Source organism: Castor canadensis, chromosome 4 (genome assembly GCF_047511655.1).
Source record: "Castor canadensis chromosome 4, mCasCan1.hap1v2, whole genome shotgun sequence".
Classification (NCBI taxonomy): domain Eukaryota; kingdom Metazoa; phylum Chordata; class Mammalia; order Rodentia; family Castoridae; genus Castor; species Castor canadensis.
Genome location: NC_133389.1, coordinates 124,226,699 through 124,244,914, shown reverse-complemented (window position 1 = coordinate 124,244,914; position 18,216 = coordinate 124,226,699). Strand labels below are relative to the sequence as shown.

At 38.9% G+C, this 18,216-nt stretch overlaps 1 protein-coding gene across 1 annotated transcript in view; it reads right to left on the bottom strand.

Moving 5' to 3' along the window:
* Positions 1 to 3,576: 3,576 nt before the first annotated feature.
* Myo3b (myosin IIIB) overlaps positions 3,577 to 18,216 on the bottom strand; it is a 403,151-nt gene continuing 388,511 nt past the window's right edge. The window contains exons 32-34 of the mRNA XM_074071072.1: positions 9,429 to 9,535; positions 9,013 to 9,059; positions 3,577 to 8,220 (exon numbers count right to left, since the gene is read on the bottom strand). Of these exons, the coding sequence (XP_073927173.1) occupies positions 8,082 to 8,220; positions 9,013 to 9,059; positions 9,429 to 9,535 (293 nt within the window). The 3' untranslated portion in view covers positions 3,577 to 8,081. The remainder of the gene's footprint in view (positions 8,221 to 9,012; positions 9,060 to 9,428; positions 9,536 to 18,216) is intronic.

The following is an 18,216-nucleotide window of genomic DNA, read 5'->3' as shown; positions in this document are numbered from 1 at the left end:
TCTTACTGTTCTAAAATATGATGTTTGTGAGTACACAAACCATTGTTTATGTCCCTACACTTATCTGACAAGTAACAGCCAACCATGCAATGTTTTCAAAGGAATGTATTTGGAAGAAACCTTTGCTTTTAACATTGTGGGATGAATGACAATAAGGACTTTGGTTTTGCTGTTTATTTTTGTTCTCCTCCTTTTGTTTTGAAGGATACATGGCCTAGGAAAACCACAAGAGTGTGTGAATGAAGAAAACATTTCTGTGAGTAAAAAGACTTGCATTCTTTGCAGCCGTTGACCAAAGGGCTGGTGTGGGGAACTATAAATACCGGAGGTTCGTCTAAGTGAGAAATACTAACCGGCTAAGCAAGCAGAGGGTCTACCCCAGGTGCTCCTTATTCACATTAGACACTGGTTCATGCAGGTCGTGTGAAAATGCATGAATCTATTTCTACTTTTTACATGAGTGTATTGAAAATTGGAGTTGGCTGGGACCTTCAGTAAAAAACAGTCAAACTGGTTTTGACACAAAGAAACAGTCTGAACTGGTGACCTGTTTAGTCATTCAACCAATTAACTTGATTGAAAACCAACTAGTGACATTTTTGAGATGGCCTCAATGGATCAAAACACTCAAACTACTGAGTGGTGATTAGATATGGTACTGTGTGCAAGTCAGGACGCAAACAAGAAAGAATTTAGGGGGAAATAATTTCAGCATCCTTCTAAAATCTGCACTTCACACAAGTTTTATTTAGGATGGAAAGTGATGTCATTCTGTCTATTCTATACAGAGAAGGGGCACCCTATGCAATTAAAAAAGACAGAATCTCTGAACATTTACTTTAGGAATTGTCTCTGAACTTTGAAATGTCTATAAAATGGTGTAGATGATATAACAGTCCCTTTCTATTGGAGGTTATGTTGACTGTCACCAGGTAACTGGCAATAAATACCTTATGAAATCCCACAAATTAACATTAGCAAACATGGCTCTGAGTAACCCACCTTCCAATGACTAACGATTAACAAGACTGGCTTTTCACTTTTCAATGTCATCTATTTCATTAACATAAAAAATATAATCCCTTCCACCTTCAGTCTAAACCTTAATCCTCATCCTTTTCTGATTGTCTTCCATCCTAAAAAATCTGTCCAATCCTGTGATCTCCCCCACCCCATGGCCTTTCCATCTCTTTCTTCCTTGTACTTCCAAGTTTCTAAACACTAATCTGCTGCCACAGAAGCCTAAAGCGACCCAGTTAATAAAATACAGAGTCAGATCCCAACCCATTTCTTTTATATGGGGTCATCTTTGATGTATCCTTTCTTCGCCTCTTCCTTCCCCCAAGCCCAGATCCCCAGTATGTAAGAATATTTTCCCAGAATGAACTGGCTTCACACCCTTTGCCATTCTCCTTCTATCACCCCAGCTTTGCTCTTCTTTACCTTCTACAGAACTACCTTGTGAATCTTCCAGTTGTTTTTGCCTTTCCCCTCTTCTCTTTTCACTATTGCTAAAAGGCTCTTTCCAAATCCCAGCTCTGCTCATGCCATTCCTCTGAAAAGAATCCCCAGTGGTTTCTCATTGACTTCTAAGTACAGTCCCAACTCCTTAGCACAGCATTCAAATCTTGCACAATCTACTTGTCCACCAGTTTTACCTTTTTAAAAGGTCTGTTCTCTAGTTAAACAAGAACAAGGTCTGAATTTCCCTACTGCTCCAGTCTGTTTGGGCTCTGCCAGGACACTTTGGGTTGCTCTAGTTGCACAGGATACTTGGGAGCTGTGTGGGGGTGGGGATGAGCATTTTCTCTGAACCATACCAAGGGCTAAAGCAGCCCTGTGACCTACGTGGTAGGGTGCCAGTTTGTCCACTGACCACTCAAGACTCATGAAACATTCCCTCAGTGCCTGCCTCTGATCTTACTTACTTTCCACCTCCCAGTATAAATATCTACACAGGTGTTACTTCTCTTCCATGTGGTAAACTCTTGGAACAGCTCAAAAATAGTATGTTGAAACAGTGGTATCTGGGGACTGGTTATGCAGTGTGGCACAGATCATTTACTCTTAGTAATAGTCTAAGAACACTGACGTGTACACCGTAAAAGGGAGAATTGTGCATTATGTGAATTGTATCTCAATAAAGTTATTATAAAAAATAGCTCAAATTCTCATATTTGTAAGTGATTTACTTTACATAAATTTGAGGCAGGACCTGATACAAATGGTAGCGGGAACCCACACACATAGTAAATGGCAATAAACTCAAAAATGAGAAATAAGGCTAGAAGAAGAAATCATCAAGGGAGGAGAGATTTTAACATATTTAACATGAAAAATGGATGGAAGAAGCTAGCTGCTTCTAGTAATTCAAACTATCCTTTCCTCAGGCCAAATAGTAGGTTACAACAAAATCTAAAATATACCTGATCGAAGGTACTGGAGAGCCAGCAAGAGAGTGAAGAAACACTAAACCAAGCAAGGTATAGGGAAAGAGGGAAACCCTGAGGGGAGAATTCGGCATTTGAAATAACTTTACTTCTAGGAGGCAACTGTCAAATCCAGTAGAAGTAACTGAGAAGTTGTGAAGCCAAACAGTAGGGACCAAGGGGATAAAAATTGGATTCTAAAATGTGTATCACTTTACACTGACACCCACTTTGACTTAGATCACAGGGAGCTGCTCTCTGGGAGACAGTGAACCAGATCCTACAGGCATGGTTGGCTAGGTTCAACCCATCACAGGCTCTGAGGTTGGATTAAACAGAGCCTGATTTACTCATGTTCCCAGCAAATATTACTTTCTTAAGGCCTCAAATTATCTTTACAAATAATTTTGCAAATGTAACTGTAAGCATGCAACAAACAACCAAATGAGCAAGAAAGCATGAATAAGAATTATCTTCAAAGGAAAAAATATTTGATTTATAGCTCATCTTTTGACGGAAATGAGGAGAACCGCAAAAAATGAAGTGGTTCTAGGGACTGAATCATGGGCCTTGGGCACATCAGGGAAGTGCCGTACCACTGAACTATATCCCCAGCTCAGGTACTATCTTTAAAGTGCTGAAAGAAAGTAACTAACAATATAGAACTCTACACCTATCAAAAGTGTCTTTCAAGGGAGACAAGTGGCTTAAGTGCAGAGTGCTTGTGTACCACACACAAGACCCTTAGTTCAAACCCTAGTACTTGGGGGGGAAAAAGGAGGGGCTGGGAATGAGGCTTAAGTGGTAGAATGTTTGCCTGGCAAGCAGCAGACCCTAAGATAAAACCCCAGTACCACCAAAAACTGAAACTAAAACAAAATAACTTTTAAGAGTGAAGGTTGAAATAAAGATGTTTTCAAATAAACAAAAACTTACAGCAGCATACCTACACCAAAGGAAACACTAATGAGGGGTTTTTAGGCAGAAGGAAATGGATCCTAGAAAACCAGGTCAGAGACCTGGGAAGAAATGAAGAGCACTGAAACTATTGCTACTAATAATAATGATGTCTTATGGGATTTAAAATATAAATGAAATTAAAATATAACACAATAGTGGTAATATATACACAGAGATAGATACAAATAGTTTTAAGGTTCTTTCTTAAAAAAACATTTTATTAACATAAATTAGTTGTATGGGGAGATACATTTTGACATTTCCATATATACTTACAATATACCTTGGTTAGGTTCACCCCCACCATCTCTCTCCATCCCCCTCCTACTTAATGATTACAACAGGTTTCATTGTTCTATTTCCTATAAGTATGAAAGTATATCCACCATATTCACCCTCCTTTATCCCCTTCATTCACCCTCCTGGTTTTAAGGTTCTTGATTCACACATATTCTAGCAAAAGAGTAAAAGTACTTAGTAACAGATTTTGCTAACTCAAGGATGTATATTGTAATATGTTGGGTAGTCACAAAAGAATGGTAAAATTATCTGTATGTGCTCAATAATGTAGTCTTAAAATATGGAAAGACATGTTGGACAGGACTAAATGGAGAAATAGACATATTCATGATCACTGTAGAAAATTTAAACATGCTTCTTTTGGGTTGGTGTAGCTCAGTGGTAAAGTGTTTGCCTAGCATCCAAGAGGGTTCAGATCCTTTAAATTCAGATTCCCAGCACCACAAACAATAACCACCACAAAATTCTTCTTTTGACAACTGATAGAAAAAGCAATGGACAATCAGGGAGGATAGAGAAGATGATAATTAATGAACTTGACCTATTTATAGAAGACTGCAGAACACACCTAATTTTTAACTATGTATGGAATATTTACAAAAATTTATCATGTGCTTTGCTGTATCATCTCAACAAATCTCAAAGATTCAAAATCATACTGGATTTGTTCTCTGGCCAGATATAATTGAGCTAGACTTCAACAACAAAAAGTTAACAGATAACAAGCATCACAAATGAAAAAGGAGATTTTGCTATAGATTCTGTAATATTAAATATATCTTAAGACTATCTCAAATAATTCTAACCAAATCTCAAAGTTTATAAGAAATTGAAAAATTTCTAGAAAAAAAATCAAACCTACCAAAACTGACAAAGGCAGAGATGGAAAACCTGAAGTTATAAGTTGTTAAAGAAATTTAATCACAATTAAAATTTTCCCTTTAAAAATGCAGGCACATACAGCTCCCCCAGTAAGTAAAAAATTAGGGAAGAATTAATGTCATTTTATTATAAATTCATCCAGAGAAAGTCAAATTGTTATATTATAAGAATAAAGGAATTTATATGCTAATCTCACCATGAGCATAGATATATTTTTTAAATGAACAAATTAACACTAACAATAAGTAAAAGCATAACATAACATGAGAAAGTTGGATTTATTGCAAGAGTACAAGGTTGGTTTAGCATTAGAGAACTAGGGTAACTCATTACATTCATGAAATAAATGAGAAAAATAAATCAGGATTATGTGAATATCTAGTGAATAGGTATGTCATAAAATTCAATGACTTATAAAGAAAAAACCCTGTATTTTTCCTATGTTTAGAAAGGAACAACAAATATCATAGTTAACAGTAAAATACTGAAAGATTTTCCTTTGAGTTTGTGAAAAAGACAAGAATGCCTACTATGAATTTCCTAACCAACCTTGCACTAGAAATCTAGCCCAGATCAGTGTGGCTGATCTATTACAAAAACAGCCCCAAATTCTGTTTCCTGTGCCCCAGCCCTTCCCAATGTCTCTGACTGATTTTCTCCAATCAAGAGATGGATTCTACTTGCCCACCTTGAATCTGGGCTGGCCTTGTGACTGCTCTCAGTTGGAGGCTGAGACCATGTATAACAGAATTAAGTTAACCCAGCTATTTCTGTTGTGGCCCCACATGAGAAGAACTCAGCCAAGTTCTGCAGCTAATTGCAGATGCACAAGTGAGCTAAAGTCACTGGAAATATTTCACCAACACATAGACTTGTGAGGAACATGAGAATAAAGTGACAAACCAAGAAGGCAGAAGCAGTCACAGCCATATGTCACTTGATATGCTCTGAGAATGTGTCATCAGTTGATTTAGTTGTGTGAACATTATAGAGAGCACTTACACAAACCTAGATGGTGTAGCTGCCTGCACACTCAATCAGGTATATACATTGCTAGCCAGGCACTCTATCACTTGAGCCATACCTTCAGCCTTTTTGCTCTTGTTTTAGAGATATGGTTGTTCTTCCTTCTCTCTGCCACTCGCCATGCCATCCTTAGGCCAGCCCATCATCCTCCTACTTTACATTGAAATGGGGTTTCATGAACTTTTTTTGTGCTTGGTCTAGCCTGAAACTATGACCCTTCTGACCTCAGCCTCCTAAGTAGCTAGGATTAGAGGCATGAGCCACTGGCACTAGGTAATTTTTGTTTTTTTGAGACAGGATCTCATTATGCAGCCTAGGTTGGTCTTGAACTCTTGAGCCTCCTGAATGCTGGGACTACAGGTATGTACCACTACACCTGGCCAGAGTTAGAAATAATTTTTGAGAAATAATTGATTCTTGTGGGGAGGCATGGAGAAGACTGCTCTCCACTTAAGCTCTCTGGACTATTTGAATTTTGTTTGGTTTTTTTCCAAATGCATATTACTTTGGTAAATCTAGTAAAACATTTATGAGATTCCAGGTTGCATCATTCTCATCTACTTAAGAATTCTTTTTTGAGTTTGTGGCATTATGAAATAATGTCTATAGTCTGTCTTATCTGTGCTGCTGCTGGTGGTGAATACTATTTCAAAACTACTGTGAGAGTTAGTTGTATCACTACTTATTACAGAGCTTTTGAAGTATGATTTTACAATTAATTCTATTTCTTTTTAAACTTTACTTGTAGATATATTTTAATTGAAATAAGGCATATTCATAAGTACATTGTATATGGATATGTAGGAGTTATGATCATTTTTGTTCAACAGTTTGAAAAGCAGCTAATATTATCTAAAGTAGACTAATGGTAAAAGGGAAGCCTCGTATATTAAGAACATTAACTTCACATCTGTATATTCTAGGCTTGCTTCCTTTTCCTTCTCTCTATCTCTCCTTCTCCTCCTCCCTCCTTTCCCTTACCTTTCCTTTCTAGTGCTGGGGCTCAAACTCAGGACCTCGCACGTGCTAGGCAAGTGCTGTACCACATCCCCAGTCCTAAGAATTGTTTCTTAAGCAATACAATGAAACTTATTTTTGTTTTCTCTGCTCTACTTGCATACCTATTAAACACTACCTTTTGAGTGAGAGTCTTGAAAAATATAAGAGGTATCTTTTAAAAAGTAAAGTTTAACTATTAAAAAACTGGCTATAGTTATTTCCTTTCTGGAATCTTTAAATGCCTTGTTTTATTATTTCTGTTCATAAAATGATCATTAATGCCCTCCCTTTCAAAAGTAATAATGATATTTTTCTATATCTTTAAGATTATTTTTCTCAAAATCTACATACTCCCATGTGTACTATCTGCTATGTATTTTAGAGTAAGAAAATGTTCAGAACATCTGTTCTAGAAAAGGGTCTATGGGTTTTTTTCTTTTGTTTTTATACTGCATAGCAATCTTACATATAATGTAGGTGCTCAAGAAAGCTTGTACTGAATCATATTGAGTATTATATCATCTAATATCATTACACTGGGACTAGCTCAACTTTGAGTGAAAAATCAGAGCACACAGTGTAAGAAAAGCGATTAGTCACTTATAACACAATTGCAAGTAACTGTACTGTCAGACATGGTGGGGTGACTAAATGAAGTCTCTCCACTCATTCCACATGTACTGGTGTCCACTCTACCAGGCCCTGTGCCAGGCTCTGTGTGCACAAAGATGAACAAGACAAGATCCTGTCACTATGGACTCTCACAGTCAGCTGACCAGTGAATGGAGTTACAAAATCATGTGACCTGGACTTGGACAGGTTCAGATTCTCTTTCCTTCTCACTCTTTTCACTGATAAAGTGGTGGGGATGGTGTGAAAAGGACAACAAGGAGAAGAGGGAAAGGCTGTCTCAGAGTGATGAATAGTGAGAGAGGGGTTCACTCACCTTGTAGAAAGAATCTGAAAGATTTAGACTTTGTGCCTGAACACAGAAATTTCTCCCATGTTAGGAGACCTTGGGCCCAGGATGGGGGACACTCAGTAATGGAGCTCTGACCCTGGGGAAGGCAAGAGGGGTAGAAAGGAGGGGGGCAGGGAAAGAGAGCAGGAAAGGGACTCCTGGATTTCCATTGGTGTAGATTTGGCATGGATGGAAAGGTGACTTTGGTAGGAAAGACAGACAGTTCATCTGGGTTTCTTATTGGCTTGTGGTGAGACTGCTTGCTACCTTCTTAGATGCTGGGAGCATGACTGTAGTTCTCAGTATCCTATGGGGACCTGTGGGATTAGAAAATGAGGGACTGTCCAACTTCGGCTGTGCAACCTGAGTGTAAGGACAGGAGAAGATATTTGGGAATCTGGGAATTGTTCAGCCTGGATAGGCTGTGTGTCCAAAGAAGCTGACTTCATGCCTTCTTGTTCAGTGTTAGTCAGTTGTCATCACTGTTCTTAAACTGGGACAAATTTGGGGTCAGGAAACACAAGTCAGTGTTGAGTAAAAGAGTCTCCTTTTGGGAAGGAGTTAAAAAAGAAAGGGCAGCCTGAGTTGCTGTCCTCAGGGACACAGGCCACAGGGGACAGAGACTTGTAATATTCATCTTCCCCATCCAACACTTTGATTTGGCTGTGAAAAGAAAAAGAAGAGGATTTTCAACCGAAAAAGCAAACAAATGCCATAGTCGTCACTGGGGAAGCTAAAGTTGTGAGTGGTTGACACAGGGTGGGTTCCTGACCACTTAGGTGACTCCAGGTCTCCTCACACCAACAGAGGGTCCTGGCTCTGATCCACAAAGCCTTTCATTTCTGGGTCACATAATGAGAATGTGTTCATTTTAGTAGCGTCTGGAAATTGTGGTCATATTGCAACCTGATTTATGTCTCTATCTGGTTTCCTTTAGAGGAGAAATTTCCCTTCCTTACTGCCCTTCCCCAACTCTCAAACTAGTATTTTCTTCACTGCTATTCTCTATCTAAATGCTAGCAATCAAATGAGCCCAAGCTCCTTACCATCCCATCTCACCATTGTGGGAAGTTTTGCTTCTTGCATGTTTTAAGACCCTGGGTAGGATAATGGGGAGGAAGTGGTCTATTTGCACTTTGAAGAGTGCTCTTGCTTGTGGAAAGACAGTTTTATACAACCCGCCACATGTCTTCAATTACGAAGAAAGTATAATTCCCTGGAATAATTGTGAGAAATAACACTTGCCCTTAAGTGTCAATTTCAGCCTCTCTGGACAGAATAGATTCAAGTTTTGTGTACTTGCTACTGTGAAAAGTAATTTCCAGTGTCAATAAGAGTGGCAAGATCCGGGTGGAATATTTTTAGAAGCCTCTCTGGAAAGTTTTGCATTTTCTGTAATATCACAAAGGACCCCTTCTGTTTACAGTTGCTTAGAACTAAGAAGACAATATTTACCCAAGTTTTCTTGGCTTCCTCTTGCTCCCTTGATATTCTAGAGTTCCCTGTGGAGAGGGCCAAGAACACACAGTCAAAGCAAAGCAGCAAGTCGTTAATTTTTAATTCAAAGTGATTTTGTGTTGAATGCAAGCAGATGCTGATAATATCAGAAGTCACAGCATAATTTTTTTGATCAAAGGGCTCAAGTGAGCCTGATGAAGCATGCATCTTGCTTGTCTTTGATAAACCACATCAATTATTCACCGTGAAGGCAGACATCCTGACATGAAAGCAGCAGATAGAGCCTAAGCACATGTTCACGACAGAGCATGAGAGTGGGGGTGGGGCTGGAGGGGCTGGAACAGGTATTAATAACAGAATTATTAACTGGAAACAAAGCCAGCAAAACAGCTTTATGGGCACTTTGAACTCACATTTAACTGGTTATAGTACATGGCATCCTCAGGGCTACTCAACATTTTGGGCTGCTGACATCGTCGGCGAGGTGTTCGCTGCTTCCGTGCAAGACCATCTTCTGAACCTGCAACCGCAAGGGGAAACTTGACTGTGAACCAACCCAAGTGTTGGGGAAATTAAGTGAAAAATGGCTCTTTACATAAATGCACTCAGTGGAAACCGTGTCCCATTTTAACGGGCATGCTAAAAGTTTTGCTAATGCAGGAGAAAGGTCATCCTAAACACACACACACACACACACACACACACACACACACACACACACACACAGAGGAATCGCTGAGTGGAAACAAGGGTACCCTCTGGAAGTTTGCCTCATATTTCTAATCTGAATCAGCAGTCCTGAGTGATAGGAAGCAAATTGGGTTGTCCACTCTTGTGAAGCAGAAGCTTGTGGTCAGTCTCTGCAGAGCACAGTTCCTGTCCTGGGACAACTCCCTTAGGATGAGCAAGGCAATGGAGACAATTTGCATCTCCTCCTACAGTGAGAGTTCAAAGACATCTGGAGCACACTTACTCTCAGGGGAGGAGAAGCAATTCTTTTGGTGAGATACATTTTGGGGGGAAAGTGGCTTGAGCAAGTATTCATTGACGTGCTTTGAGCAGTTCCACTGGTCCATGCAGCCTCTGAAGGTGGCATAAAAGGAGCAGGGAAAGGATGACTGTGGGAACACAAGGAGCAGTCTCTCTCTCCTTGTTAGTTCATTTCAGAGCTGGACCAAGAGGGCACCCAAGATTAAGAAACGACGTGGCGCATGAAGTCGTGATTCATTTCCTTCCAAGTAAATGATTTTTTGTGGGTTCTGCCATCCTTTTGACTATATATCTAAATGAGTAGTTCCAACTTCTTGTCAACACACACATACACACACACGGACACACTGTGAGAGACTATTATCTATGGATGTCATAGTATAAGAAAGAGCATGTTTCCTGGACAGGGTGTTTACGATGAACTAATTATTCATAAAAAAGAGTTGGAGATTTTTACTTAAAGCATATTTTAACTTCAAAAGATATTTCGTTCCACCATTGAAGGAAATTCTGGAGGATTTTCTTCTTTTACATCTTACTTGCTATTTTTAAAAGTAAAATTTATTTTAACTGATACATAAAAACATAAATTACACCTATTAATGGGTACCACGTAATGTTTCCATATGTGTGTACCTTGTGTAATGCTTAAATCAGGTTAAATAAATCTCTCTCTTCAAACATTTGTCATTTCTTCATGATGAAAACATTCAAATGCCTTTCTTCTGGCTTTCTGACATGTGTAGACAATTACTGTTATCTCTAGTCACTGTACCGTGCAATAGCACACCAGGACTTCTTTTTCCTATCCAACTGTACCCACTGATCTCCCTCTCCTTCCCTCCTCCTTTCCCTCACTGGTAACTACCATTCTACTCTCAGCTTCTATGAGATCAACTTTCTTATATTCCACATGTAAGTGAGATCAGGTGATACTTGTCTTTCTGTGCTGCTTATTTCACTTAGTATAATGATATCTAGTTCCACCCATGTTGTTGCAAATGTCAGGATTTTGTCATTTTCTTATGACTGAATAGTATTCCATAGCATATATGCAATATAGCTTTACCCAGTAATCAGTTGATAGACACTTAGGTTTTTGCCATCTCTGGTTATTATGAATAGCCTGCATGGAACATGGGAGTACAGATGTGCTTGTGGCATAAATATTTCATTTCTTTGGGTATATGCCCTCTAGTGAGATTGCTTAATCATATTTTGGTTTTATTCTTAACTTTCAAAGGACATCCATCCTGTTTCCCATCTTGGCTATACTAATTTATACTCCTACCAACAGTGTGCAAAGGCTCCCTTTTCTCTGCATCCTCACCAGCACTTACTGTCTTTGTCTTTTTAAGAATAGCCACTCTTACTCGTTTTGATTTGCATTTCTCTGATGATGAGTGGTGGTGAGCATTTTCTCATACAGCATTATCATTTCTATGACTTTGTTTTTTGGAGGGGTTGGGTTTGAACTGTGGCCCCTGCACTTGTTAGACAGGTGCTCTACCACTTAAGCCACAACCCCAGCCCCTCTCTATATCTTCTTTTAAGAAATGTCTACTTACGTCAATTACCCACTTTTAAAAAAATCAGATTATTATTATTATATCTGTTCAGCTTTTTGAGTTCCTTATGTTTTCTGGATCCTTGTCAGATGTATAGTTTTCAGTTATTTCTTCCGTTCTGTAGGTTGTCTCTTCACTTTGTTGAGTGTTTCCTTTGTTTGATGAACTATCATTTATTTATTTTTAAAAATTCTCCTTCTTGTGCTTTTGGGATCTTAACAACAACAACAACAACAACAACAAATCATTGCCCAGGGCAAGGTCCTGAAGTATTTCTCCCATGTTTGAGAAAAGTTTTAAAATAAAGAGCAACTTAGCAAGAACCAATTTGAATAGCAAATTATCTGTTTCATAAGTATGAGGTTTTGTATCTTGATTTTTTAAAATTGGGACATACCTATGTTTGAATAAGACTAACTCTATAGGCTTTAGAAGCTTTCTAAAGAGGCTGAAGTCCATAAACATGGATAGGGTGGGACCCAACTCTGTTCCAGCAAATATCTATCTATCTAATATGTATGTACACATACACAAATACTATAGCCTGTTGTCTTTCTTAACAAGAAACTGATTTAAGTCAAAAGTTGAAGTAGAAGCTCAATGAAAACATAAATGATATTGCTGCAGAGGTTTCCAACAACTTTCAGAGACATTCCCGTCTTCAGGAACCCTGTATAGAGCATAGGTCTGATGCATTGGCTTTGTTAGAACTGAAATGGTCTCCTGGTGCTTCTAGCACACCTACTTCCCATCTGCTTCACAAAGTTCATATTCTGCAGTATGGTAGAAGAGATTGTGAGGCCCTTGTGTGTTCTCTCCTTTCTGATTTATAGATTAGGGAACAGAAGTCTCCATAGGTCAGGGCTGCTGTGAACATGCATGACAGGGCTGTCATCTGCTGTCCCTCAGCCTTTCTAATACTGCAGGAATTCTACCTATGGCAACTCAAAAGACTGATATGAAATAGTTTTTGGGTTCAGCTGGAGTTTGGTACAGTTCAGCTGGACATTGTATAATGTTTACACTTGATCAGAGGCTTTTATTTATATTCTCTCAACTAGCAAATCTTAATATAAGATGTGGCTCTCAAATTTTGCCCTTAACAAATTTAGCATTCCATGGACCAGTATGCTCCTGATTCTTACAGGGAATAAAGTCATTGGATAGAATTTTAATCAATTTTATCATTTCTCCCATAAATTAAAAAAACTGTTGTGTTTGATCATATGGTGTTGATACTGTACTAGAATCTGGCATAAATTGGTTATCTGATTCAGCATTGAATTTTAATTTTTAATAAGCTTACTTTCTCCATATGTCACAATGTTCTGCGCTGAGTGTGCCACATTGGAAAAACTGTGCCACTGATACATGTCCCATTGTAAGCAACCAAGTAAATAATTGGGGAAAAGTCATTTTTTTAAATAAATGTACACTTTTCTCAATATTCACATCCCACAGTACATTTTAGATGAGTTATATAATTAAACATTCCCATAAAAACTTAAGAAACAGACTACCTCTGCTGTGGAAGAAAATAGTGACAAGGATGAGTTAATTATATATATATATATATGTATGTTCCAGAAAAGTATAAATCCATAATGTAGATACACTGAGGCAAGAGAGAGACAGAAAGACATTCATAAGTAGCACTATGTCTGCAGGTTTCACATCCATAGATTACATATCTATCTATATCTATATGTTTATAGATATAGATCCATATGTTTTAAATGTGTTTATATATGTATATAAACACATTAAAAATATGTTTTGGTGCTGAGAATTGGGCCTTGTATATGCTAAGAATACACTTTACCACATGCTCTGCCTCTGAGCTATGCCCCCAACCTCCCAAATTATTTGAAAAAATATTACATCTGTACTGAACATGTACAGACTTTTTTCTTGTCATTATTCCCTAGACAATATGGTATAACATCTATTTATATGGCATTTACATAGTATTAAGCATTGTAAGTAATCTAGAGATGACTTAAAGTATGTAGGAGGATTTGCATAGGCTATAATACTATGCAATTTTCTGTAAGTAACTTGAGCATCTGCAGATTTGGGCCTCTATGGGGGTCTTAGAACCAATCCCCCACAGATACCCAGGACCGAATGTATGTTGAGTTACATTTAAGAAATGAGATAACTGAAAGATGTTCAGCTACCTTGACAAAGAACTTTGATAAACCAATTACTCTTGCTTTTCCATTAATTAAAATAACCCAAAAGGTCAAAAGACAAGGTGAAAAGGGCGCCAAGTAAACAGGTGAATTCTGAACTGCAGGCTTCACTCCTGAAGCAACACCTGTCAATAAATAGCAAGGGCTAAGCACCTGCCCATTTCACATGAATGTCTGGAAGCTGACGCACGCTCTCCAGCCTGTCCTACTTGGGTGGCTACATGCTTTTGGAGGATGTTAAAGGTGTGTTATGTTGCAGATACCAGTTTGTATTTTACGAGAATCCCTGTACCTTCTGATTTTATATTTAGGAGCTTCAACAGATCCTTCTTTTCTGAATGGTAGCACTTTACAACAACTAGAGCTCAAGCTGTCCAAAATCTGAATTCTGGATAGCATTTAGTAGCCCTGGGAAGGGCCCATTCCTCATTCCTGAGTGAATAGCACATGTGTGGCTATACTTCTCTAAGCCCTGGGTGAGAGGCAAATAGCTGAAGTCAGTCAGTTCATTATATAACTTCAAACAGTGGCTTTGGAACTTTAATATTTCTTTTCTCCGTAATGAACATGCATTTATATTCCAGATAGGGTTGCCAGATAAATACAGGTCACCCAGTTAAATTTGTTAACTAATACTTTTCGTTGGGTATACTGTATCATTTGTTAAATCTGGCAACTGTAATTCACACACAATTTTAAGCCACAAATGAGTCTTTTTGTTCTCTCCTAGGATTTCTGAGACAAGGAAGGAAATGATTTCCTCTACAGTAAGCTGAAACTTAGTGAGTTACAGCTATTTTGGCCATGAATTACCTCTCTTCCCCCACCCCACACACTGTCCTTGAAAACTGTATGTCTCACTTTTCCTTGCTTGCTATAGATGGGCCAGTTCTGATAAGTTTCTCTGCAGGATTGTGGGTACGGAAAGTCAACCACAAAGCAGAGCAGGATGGGGCCCAACATTCCCTAGCCTGGTGGGGCAGTACAGGTTCTTGGTCCCTGAGGAATGGCAGTGAGCAGGGGTTCTGGGAGGGAAGGGAGTGAATGCCCTAGCTCCCTCAGCTGGGCTCTCAGCTGGCATAGATATTTTCTGAGCAATATGACTGTTCGGCTGATTGTCATTTTATGGAGGAGGCATTTCCAGAGCCTCTTGCCAGGTAAAACATCCTCCTGAAGCAATCAGAGCATTCAGTGTTCTAGATTTACAGATGGTGAATCCCATATGGAGTTACGAGCTCTAGCCCTGGGGCATTTAAATAGGATTAGAGTTATGCAATTCATTTACAGAGCTCTCTGGACTCCGTGCAGAAAGGGAGGTGCATTGTTTTCTTACCACAGTTCTCAGGGCATTTGGAGGTGACAGTAGCCCGGCTGTCGGTTGGACAATCTTTCTTCCCAATGAAGGCCAGCAATACTGCATGGCTGTCCAGCAGATACTTCTGTGAAGCTAACACGGGTTGGCCTCAAACTTGAGATTTACTGCCTCAGCCTCTTGAGTGCTGGAACTATAAGCATGTACCACCATTCTGCCAGCTACCATTTCCTTTTCATGTAGCAAATCTTGTTTTCCAAAGTATCTTTTTACTTTGTTTTATCTCATTTTGAAAAGGACAAATCACTCCAATGAGATAAAAGTAGTAAAAGGAGACTGACACATCACTCAGCAAGCATGAGCTCAATTGAAAATCTAGGTCTGGCAGAGGCTATTACCTTCATGCTACACAGCAGCTCAACTTTTAAAACGCCAAAGCCCAGACCAAGGCCTGGACATCAGCATTTGTTAAAAAAATCTCTCTAGGTGCTTCTGAAGTGCAGCCAGGTTGAGACCCATGATACTGGACCACGTGAAATCTTTCCTTCCCAACAAGAACCACATCGGTAGCAAGTCAGTGACAGTATTCACTACCTTACAAGTGCAGCCTAGGGAAGAATCTTCCCCGTGAGTTGGAAACCTTCCTCCTGATATGCCCTGAGGCGTGGACCATTTCAGGGATGCTGGGAGGCTTGACTGGGGTCAGGAGGGAATTCTGCCTCAGTAATTCAGATATCCAAGTTCAAACATGGGGTATAACCTCTGAGGTTCGGCTCCTTGCTTTCATGGTGGAGGGAACCAAGGCTCAGGGAGCTTAGGCCCTCCCCTGGTCTCTCATCAGAAACCGGCCTTAGAACTTGGATTCTTGATTCAGTGTCTCCAGGTCTAGGCCATGGTGTCTGTGTGATGCGTATTCTTTTACTAAGATTTTCTTTGAAGTTTTCACCTCACCAAGTCTAACTTGAGGGGGGACTAAGAATTTCAGTGGGCTTCTTCAAAACACACACGCCCAGAAGGGGAGATTTTCTCCTGGGGTGCATGTAATTCAGATCTTGGTTTCTAAGATGAAAGGAAAGATACAAATTTTCCCAGTTGCTGTGTTATGTCATGAACAATCTTCTTCAAAATCTCAAAATTGCTACAAAGAAAACATTCGTGAGTTAAATAAGTGCCTGTGGAAGATGTTAGAGTTGTAAGTTGTCTATTTGGAAGTTTTTACTTATTAGTTAGGAAGGTGGTAAAAACTCCCTGAAAACCATTTTGTAGGTCAGGGCCTGGCATACACTCAACAAATAATGAATGAGTGAGTGGTGACAGTCACCATTCTTGTTAAAATCTCTTCCCTACTCTTTGGTTCTCAAACTAAGTAAAAAGGGTGTTTCTTGTGCTGACATACCTTGGGAATCTGTAGATTACCAAGAAGGGAGATGAAACCATCCTTTTTAAAACAAATTTTAGTAGTATTTTTTTCTTAAAAATTCATTCAATTCACTCAATAATTTCTGGAAGTGTATATTTATTTTTTAACCAGAGGCTCATGCCTATAACCCTAGCTACTCAGGAGGCAGAGATCAGGAGACTCGTGGTTTGAAGCCAGCCAGAGAAATAGTTCATGAGACCCTGTCTTGAAAAAACCTACACAAAAAAGGGTTGATGGAGTGGGCTCAAGTGGTAGATAGAGCACCTGCCTAGCTAGCAAGCATGAGATTCTGAGTTCAAACCTGGTATCACCAAAAAAAAAATTTAGTCACTCATCTAATTTGTTATAGCTCCCTCCCCTAACAATAGTCATAAATATTTTTCCATGTTATTAGCCTACTTTTAAATAGTCTCTTCCTTTTAGAGTTACATTTTTTACAGTAAGAAGTGAACATAATCTTCAAATAAGAGGTGTAAACCCCAATTTTTTGGACTCTCTGATCCTTTTCTTACAATAGCCACAAGTGCTATCACCCAGAGATAGTTTAATGTCACTCTACCTACTTTCCTTCCTCCCTCCCTCCCTCCCTCTCCCCCTTCCTTCCTCCCTCTTGCTTTTTTTTTGTAGCCCAGGCTGTCCTTGAACTTCTGATCCTCCTGCCTCAGCCTCCTGAGTGGTGGGCTTAGAGTTATATGCCACCATGCCTGAATTTAAATGTCAATTTCTAATGGCTGTATGGCACTCTATTTTATGAATGAACCATGATTATGTAATTTCCTATTTTGGATCTAGATTTTGCTTCCAGTGTTTTTCTATAATCAATGCTTTGAGGAATATACTCATAGTTTGATCTTTGACAAACCTACATTATTTCTTAGAATGAATTTCTGAAAGTAGAACTATTGGCTAATGAGTATGCATATTTTAAAATGTGCCAACTGCCATCCAGAAAATGTATGGCAAAACACTCTTCTTCCTCCTGTCCTAAGATTTCAGCAGCTCCCACCAGTGGGCAGATCTTTAAGTCTAACAATTCAATAGGTGCAAAAATAGTACCTCCTTTGTGTGTTTATTTGTATTTTGTTGATTACTTGAGAGAGTGAATGTTCCCTGCTCCCATGTCTATTAACATTGGTGTTTCAAGGTTCCTCTTGAGCTAGAAATAGCAACAGAGTTCATAGGTCCTAAAGTGTGGGGGGGTAGGGGACGTACTTTGTTAGTACCATTGGATAATAGGTATGGATATGCCTGTTTTAAAAATCAGTATATTGTAGGGCAGTATTTTTCAAACTTCTGTGATTCATCTATTAAAAAAATTATTAGCTTATATTAGTTGTACAGGGGGATACATTGTGATATTTACATATGTGCTTACAATGTATCTTAGATTTACTCCCTCTACTGTTCTCCCTCCTCTCCTTCCCCCCTTCTTAGAACAATTTCAACAGGTTTCATTCTTCTATTTTCATGTCATCTACTTAAACATTTTTTAGTATATTTAAGATCACCTGTAGTATTCTCTAATGCTTTTTACACCAATAAATTTCTTTTTTACATAAATATATTTCTTTAAAAATGAAACCTTATTCACCACTGTAAATGGAAAAGTAGCATCACTTGCCAAAGACAAAGGTAAGCCATGTAGCAAATAAAATGCAAACATTGTAATATTATCACTTCTGAGCTAGAATCCATTTCCCACAGGAGGCTCTGGGT